We start from the raw sequence: 7,842 nt of genomic DNA on the forward strand, positions 1-7,842 counted from the left end.
CGACTTCGGCTCAGGTCATGATCTCGCGGTCCAGGAGTTCGAGCCCCGCGTCGGGCTCTGTGCTGACAGCTTGGAGCCTGGAGCCTGCTTCAGATTCTGTGTCTCCCTCTCTCTGACCCTCCCCCGTTCATGCTCTGTCTCTCTCTGTCTCAAAAATAAATAAATGTTAAAAAAAAAATTTTTTTTTAATTTTTTTGAAAGCCTTACTTACGATTTTGGTAGTTTGTTATATTACACTGGTTTACGAAAGGCAATCAAATTATTTAACCAATTAGATTTTCTCTTCATATTCAACTATTATTTCCAGTAAGCACCCTCATAAACTATTTTTACAGTTTAGAGAGGCTATAACAAAATAGCAATGAAATGTACTTCATCACTACCTCATACACCTGAGGTACACCCATGTGATGAACCTTCAGTTAGCATTAACTATATCCACAAAACTTAAAAATTAATAGACTAAGTGTGTCACCTCTTGACAAGACTATAATGGCCCTTAGTTTTTCCAAATTCCATTCTGTGATTCATTTTTAAAAATCAAGTCTTGGGGTGCCTGGGTGGCGCAGTCGGTTAAGCGTCCGACTTCAGCCAGGTCACGATCTCGCCGTCCGTGAGTTCGAGCCCCGCGTCAGGCTCTGGCCTGATGGCTCAGAGCCTGGAGACTGTTTCCGATTCTGTGTCTCCCTCTTTCTCTGCCCCTAGCCCGTTCATGCTCTGTCTCTCTCTGTCCCAAAAATAAATAAACGTTGAAAAAAAAATTTTTTTTAAAAATCAAGTCTTTTATATAACCCTACAAAGATGCAAACTGGTGACAGAATTAATGTTTTACCCTTTAAGTCAATGAAAAGGGACAATCTCCACTAATTCTCCCAAGTATGTATCCCACATCAGTCATTCCTTATGCCCTGTAATTCCCAAAAGCTAGGCCCATTCAGCCAGAAAGAACATCATTCAGTCTTTTGTACATAGGTAAATTATTTTTTGCAGTAAAATCCCGAAGGGCTTTGCAAAATTTCAGTTAGTGGGGTGAGCCGAGAGTAACCGTGATGTTCTAGAAAGCCCAATAATCTTTCTGGCCTTTGGGAGTACTTAATTTATGAGTTTTGCCTAAATACCCTAAGGGAAATGAAATGGGTGATTTCTTTATTTCATTGGTGTAGGTTCAGACCACTCATTATATTAATCCGAATAACTCTCCTTGGAGGCAGGTAAGAGGCAGCTTCATTAATATTGCCACCGAGATAAGGAAAGGAGGTTCTGCCTTTTGTCCTCTCCTCCACCCGGCAGATTGCTGGGCACCTGCGGGGGGCGGGGGACCCGAGCAGGAACCCATCTATTGGTCCTGAACATACTAGCCACTGAAACTGCTTTTTAATGGGCTTAAATGGGTTTGTTTGTTTCCCACTTTTCTGTTATTGAAATAGATGTGGAAATCTGCTTTCAAAGACCAGCCTATCAGCATCTCCTTCCTTGGCTGGCCTGACCTTCAGGCAGTGCAGCTGCCGGAGTCGAGTTAAAAATGGACTGTCAAGCTGGCTTTAATTTCTGCTGCTCTGCCTCCCAGTGTCCTCCCACTGATCTGTTTATCACACCCTCCTTACCCCTTCTGTTGTTGTTTTTCTTACTGAGAGTTTTTAGCCTGGACAGCTGAATCTGCTTTTCAAGGCCCTAACCTACAGATCCTCGTACACATAATCCCAGACCTGGAGCCAACACTGGAACCTCCTACTGGTAGAAAGTCTTGCCTCTAGGCATCCCCTCCCTCGCCTCTCCTGACCCACCACCCTCTTTGGGAGTGACCACTCGGAACAGATCACCTCCTGCTGCACATCAAAGCAGGGAAAGGTGGCTTAGTGACTTTGAAAGAAAACATAATGTTTGGCCTCCTGCTCATGGGTTGTGCGAGCAGGTTGACTCTGCGCGACTCCTGTATCTCTCGGTGCGCTCGTTTCGGGAAATGAGCAGCAAGCCACATACGGATTATTCCTACCTAGCAGGTTCTAAAACTCCGTTATCTCCATCGCCCAAGCCCCTTCAAGGCTGCCCGAGACCGGGTTTCTCCCCCTAACAGGGCTCGCCAGATATGTCTGCCTCGGGGAATGACAATCGCTCCTGACGATCAGGAGGGTGGAAGAAGCCGCTAACGTCCCACTAATGGTTTTGCTTTTAGTTCTGTTGGCAAACTCCCCTTCATTCAAGCTCCCGGCGCTCTGGAGCCAGGTCTAATTAGAAGAGTCCCAGGTTCACCCTTCTCGCGGAGAAAACGCATTAGTCATGGATGAAACCGCAGGAAGGGTGCCGGGAGCTCAGTGGAAGATGAAGCCCTTCCGAAAATGCTGGAGAGCCTCAGAAGCGGAAGAGGCAAACTAGATCTGACCGCGTCCCGAAGGGGAGGATGTAGAAACGTGGGACCTTCACCGAGTACAGTTGACTTGGTTGGAGGCCTAAGCTAAGTGCATAAATGACGCTCGCTGAACATCCAAGCAGACATAAGCAAAGTGTTCAGTATGACACAGCAAAGCCTCGAGCCACGGCAATGGACGGAAAGGGCGGAAAGCCTCCAGCCGCCCGGGACAGAATCTGAACAGCGCACAGGCAGCACGAGAGTGTGCGCGCGCGCTGGGGGTGGGGTCGCGCCAAAGAATCCGAGTTAGTGGTGGAAGGGGAGTGGTCAGTTTTCGGAGAGTCGTGCATCGGGAATTGCGGACTCGGTGACCTGCGGCCCACTCAGGAAACAGCAGGTGTCTACCCTGCTGCGAGCTTATCCTCAACTTCCTAGCGGCTCCCTTTGGGCTGCTGCAAGAGTCAGGGTTGAATTGCGAACCGACCCCGGGAAGGGCGGGGCGCAGGGCCGCAGAGGGGTGGTGCAGGTGGGCGGGCCGCGCCTGGGTGAGAAGGCTGGGCCTATAAAGTGCTCGCGGCCCTAGGGGCTATGCTGCTCGTCGGAGCGGGTGCTACGTGGGCTTGGGGCCGATCGCTGCTCGGGTCTGCAGGTCTCTGAGCCTCCGAGAGAGGAGGAGAGTGCCTGCCTCCGTTTACCCCGCAGCTCAGCCGGCGAGCGCGCCAGCCCCAGGGAACCCCAGGCAGGTGAGCGAGGCTGAGGCCTTGGGGGAGGGAGCAGGGCCGGAGGGCTCTACAGTTCCGGGCGCAGGGGTGAGCCCCGCAGGGCAGGTTGGCTCCAAGTTTTGCTAACTTTGAATTCGTTTTAGGTTGCGGCTGTAGCCGGCCTCTCCACTCCCGGGACTTTGTAAACTGGAGTTGCGGAGGCCGGTCCCTCCCCTTTGGAAAATGACTGGCTCGGCTAGTTTGCTTCGGGGACGCAGGGCATTTTGGAAGCCTCTGCACGTCTTGCCTCCTTTTGCAAATCTGCCCTTGTTGCCTTCTTTTTCCAGCGCCCCGGAAAGGCCGTTCCGCCCCGCGAGGGAAACGGAGCCGTTGACCATGGTTGCAACTGGCAGTTTGAGCAGTAAGAACCCGGGCAGCATTTCAGAGTTGCTGGACCATGGCTTCCACCCGGGGAGCCTGCTGAACGGTGAGTTTCCCAGCTGCCCGCCTCTCTCCACTCCAGAGTCGAAGCCCCTGGATAGATAGACGAGATGGGCGGGCGGGCGGTGGCGCCCCTTTCCTTGATGTCGGAGCACTACAAAATCCATCTGAAAAGACTCCTTCCCAAACTTTCTAGCACCTTCTGTTCATGGTAGTGAGAAACAAAAGGAGCAAAAAATAAAATAACCGAAGGCTGCATGGTCTAGTTTGCGGCCAACAGGCTGTTTGGGATTAAAAGTTATCTAGATTCCTTATGGGGTTGTGAAGTTACGGCGAATTTTAAGTGTACAGTTTTGTGTTTTAACAAATATGTTCACCCTTAGAACCCCTGCCATCACCCCTCCCCTCAAATTCTCATGTACCCATTTGCCATCAGTTCTCCACTCTCGCCCTCCCTTGTCCCCAGGGGAACAATGATCTGCTTTTTGTCTCCCTAAATTAGTTTCGCCTCTACAGTTTCATGCAAATGGAATCATGTAATATACACTTTTACAACTGATTCCTTCCCGGCAGCCTAGTGATGTGGAGATCCTTTAATGTTGTGGCTTAGATCAGTATGCGTTCCTTTTGATTGCCGAGTAGTATTCTATTTGTACATACACCCAGTCTTCTGTTTTTAATGCCGAAAGGAAATTTTAAAACAGCGGTGGTGCAGGACACATTTTCATTTGCAGTTTTAAGCAGCAGTTTCTAGGTTAACATAATGCTCTGGCACTAAGGAACTGTGTGGCATAGACAAATTGCCTAAGATCTTTGGGTCTTCCTCATTTAGAAGGCAAAGTGGTTGATGACCTAATTTTATAGGCCAAAGCTCTAAAATTCTCTGTCTTCAATATAGGTAAAATACGGAGCCTTCTAATTAGGAGCGTATTTGTTTCATTTAGTTATAAAAAAAAATGATCTAACTGAATGCATGATGTGGAGAGAGGAAAAGGCAGGAGTCAATGAAGGTGAAGTATGCCTAGGGAGAGGAGCCATGCTCACTTGACTCTGTGTGTGTGTGTGTGTGTGTGTGTGTGTGTGTGTGTGTGTGTGGTGTGGCAACCTGCCAAGTGGTAGGATTAATTTGGAAGGTAGTAGGTGACCAAATGCAGAGTATCTCTTTTCCTTTGAGCAAATCTAATTTTATTTTCCTAGGACTGTTTTGTTTTGCTTGGCTACGAAAACTACCCAGCCAGTTATAAATATCCTCGTGAACCTCAAAGGTCTTTCCTTTGAGCAATTTTTAATCAGAGTGGTTGAAGCTAAAATTGGGATCTGCAGACCATTCCAGTAGAGACTTTGAAAGAAAGACACAAATTCAATATTTAATGTAACTCAGTAAGTTCATCTCAAGTTCATCACTAAGGAACAGGAGCAAAACTTCTGTGTTTTACAAGAACAAACACATATAATCTTAGAAAGTAACAGTCCATCAAAACAAAAAAAAAAATTATAACCATTTTTATTCCAGAGGTAATGTGTGTTCTCTGTAAAACAAAATTAGAAAACCCTCAGAGCAAGTGAGGGAGCAAGAAAGAAAAAATCACTGGTGTTCTCAGATAACCATATATGGATTTTTGAGACAATCTGTAAGCTTGTGTGTGTATACGCATGTAAGTGTAAAAAAAAAAAAAAAAAAAAAAAAAGGTTATGCCCTATTTATCAAAACCTTTATCCCATAGATGAATTTCCAGTCTCAGTCACGTTCCAATCTCAAGTCACGTTTAGTGACTTGCTGGGTTACCCAGCTAGTTAACAGCAAAGTGAAGTCTCCGGACTCCCAAACAAACACTAGCAACAGGTAGACATAGTAGATAGATAGAAGTCACCAATGTTGTTATCCTGATGTGTTTCTTTCTTTCACCTTGAACTTAACGTTTTCTGCAGATTTTGACTACTGGGATTATGTTGTTCCTGAACCCAACCTCAATGAGGTGATATTTGAGGAGACGACTTGCCAGAGTTTGGTTAAAATGCTGGAAAACTGTCTGTCCAAAGCAAAGCAAACCAAACTTGGTTGCTCAAGAGTCCTTGTCCCTGAGAAACTGACCCAGAGAATCGCTCAAGATGTCCTGCGGCTTTCCTCCACTGAGCCCTGTGGCCTGCGAGGCTGTGTTATGCACGTGAACTTGGAAATTGAAAACGTATGTAAAAAGCTGGATAAGATTGTGTGTGATTCGAGCGTGGTGCCCACTTTTGAGCTCACACTTGTCTTTAAGCAGGAGAACTGCTCATGGACTAGCTTCAGGGACTTTTTCTTCAGCCGAGGTCGCTTCTCATCTGGCCTCAGGCGGACTCTGATCCTGAGTTCAGGATTCCGCCTCGTTAAGAAAAAGCTTTACTCCTTGATTGGAACAACAGTCATTGAGGAGTGCTGAGGAGGAAACATTTTAAAGGCCCTTCTTACAATTGGATAATAAAACTGCGCAGCTGCCCCCTGAGAGTCATTTGTAGTCACCCTGCCTGCTCTCAACGAGAAACCCCACACTGAGTCATCTCCCTTCCATGCCTCCACGTTGACAGCAACCCAACTAAAAAGCTGATTGATTTCATGGCCTTTGAGAAAGGACCCGAGAAAGCGTACATTGTCTGCCTGTATCACATGTTTTCACAAATGGCATGGAATAAAAGAAGCAATCCACTTTAGTTTTCCGTGTGACCTCGCTTTTTCCAGGTAGTCTTGCTAAAGAGACTGTAAACCAACTGTGCCTAGTTTGATCTTCATATGGCTTTTTTTTCTATATGTTTCCACAGCGATCCTTTCAGTCACAGAAACTTAATGATGCTTAGCCTGTCAAAACTTCCAGCGGCCCACACCAGTTTCCTGCCCCGACTCAAATATGAAGGGTGCCTAGACTGGAGGGTAGAATGTAGTGGGCAAACTTAATTAAAAGTTAACCCCGTGCAGGAGTGAATAGGCAGTGTCACATCAAGAACAGAGCTCCTTCCGTTTCTTTGCATCCTGTCTGTGCTTCTGTTTCCAGGAGGCGGCGAAAGTGCGTATTGTCATTTCAGTCACCACGGTGTTGTAGATATGGTACGCGACAGGCTCCCTTTTTCTAGTGCTCAAGTATTGACCGTTATTTTTCAACTCGAAAAATGGAAAGTGCTGAACTGATTTTTTTGGCATCTAGTTGATTACTCCTCCACTGGTGAATGTGTATGGGGACGGGAAGTGAGTTCCCAGATCCACTTCCTTTCTCATTCGCTTGATAATCTAGCTTCTTTTCATTATTACGTATGCTTAACCTCAGACGAAGCCTCTCACTGTGTCGGTGTTATCTGGCCCTGGCTTCTCCTGGGAACCGAAGTGTCTCTCCTTAACCTGAATCTTCAAAGGAGATCCGTACATGCTACCACTTTTCGTTATCGAGATGAGCCTATTAAGTCCGCTTTGTCTTTGGATATCTGCTTTATAGTACGGACTAGAGAATGAAAATCATGGTCTAGCTAACCAGGTTTCTTCAGCCTTGGATACCCGTCCCTGGAGAACGAGAAAGACCTGTTTTTTTTTCTTATTCCAACGGGCTAGATCACTAGCCATCCTTGTTTAATCGTAGAGTGTAGCCTCCCCACTGTGGTATTCAATTCAGCAAGACCCTCACATTTTTGCCCGAAGTCACCTATAAGGAGTTTATTCAGGTCTCCCGCCCAAATTATTAGTACTGCTATACATAACTGAGGCCAGGCTCGTAGGGACAAATGTCTTCGTCCTGGCGTTACTCAAAAGCAGCCGCGGCTGATCCCATAAGTGACCTAAAACTTAACTATTCAAATCAGCAAGCGGTCTAACAAATCAAACTCTTAAAGATACCGCAAAGCTGATCTTTATAGGACTGGGCCAAGATAAGTCAACCTTGTTTGCATGTCTGTTATTGTTTAGGGCTGCAAAGGTCACTGTGATTCCTTGCGCATGGCTTCTCGGGTGTGGATGTAGAACCGCTGTCCTTCTTCCACTAACAGTTGTCATTTGTCATTGACTCTTGTCTTTTGTGCTCATGAAATGGTTGATGGCTTATGGAGAGTCTGAAATTAATATTCCTGTTCAAGGAAATTAAAGTTTGTCTATTTTTGACAATAAAGCTTCATATATTTTTAATTCTGTTGTCTTCTTTGTCTTTAATGAGTTGATAACAATAATTGCTTGAAATATATCTGACAATATTTAAGGGAGGATGACCAAACAATTACTCCTTTTTGGCAAAGGCTCTTTGTACCCTTCATTATAATAGTCCAATTATATTTATCACATGTGCTTATGTATCAATAGTGATTTGCTTCATGATTTTTCAATTACAATCATTTTTATAG

The 7,842-nt window shown here is 46.0% G+C and overlaps 1 protein-coding gene across 1 annotated transcript; it reads left to right on the forward strand.

Annotated features, from left to right (window-relative positions):
* The first annotated feature begins 2,705 nt into the window (after positions 1 to 2,705).
* Positions 2,706 to 7,630, forward strand: DDIT4L (DNA damage inducible transcript 4 like). The gene is made up of 3 exons (XM_003985141.6): positions 2,706 to 3,090; positions 3,396 to 3,535; positions 5,419 to 7,630. The coding sequence occupies exons 2-3, from the start codon at positions 3,445 to 3,447 to the stop codon at positions 5,907 to 5,909; spliced, it is 582 nt and encodes a 193-aa protein (XP_003985190.1). The 5' UTR covers positions 2,706 to 3,090; positions 3,396 to 3,444; the 3' UTR covers positions 5,910 to 7,630.
* The last annotated feature ends 212 nt before the right edge of the window (positions 7,631 to 7,842 follow it).

The sequence above is a fragment of the Felis catus genome, chromosome B1 (genome assembly GCF_018350175.1).
Source record: "Felis catus isolate Fca126 chromosome B1, F.catus_Fca126_mat1.0, whole genome shotgun sequence".
NCBI lineage: Eukaryota > Metazoa > Chordata > Mammalia > Carnivora > Felidae > Felis > Felis catus.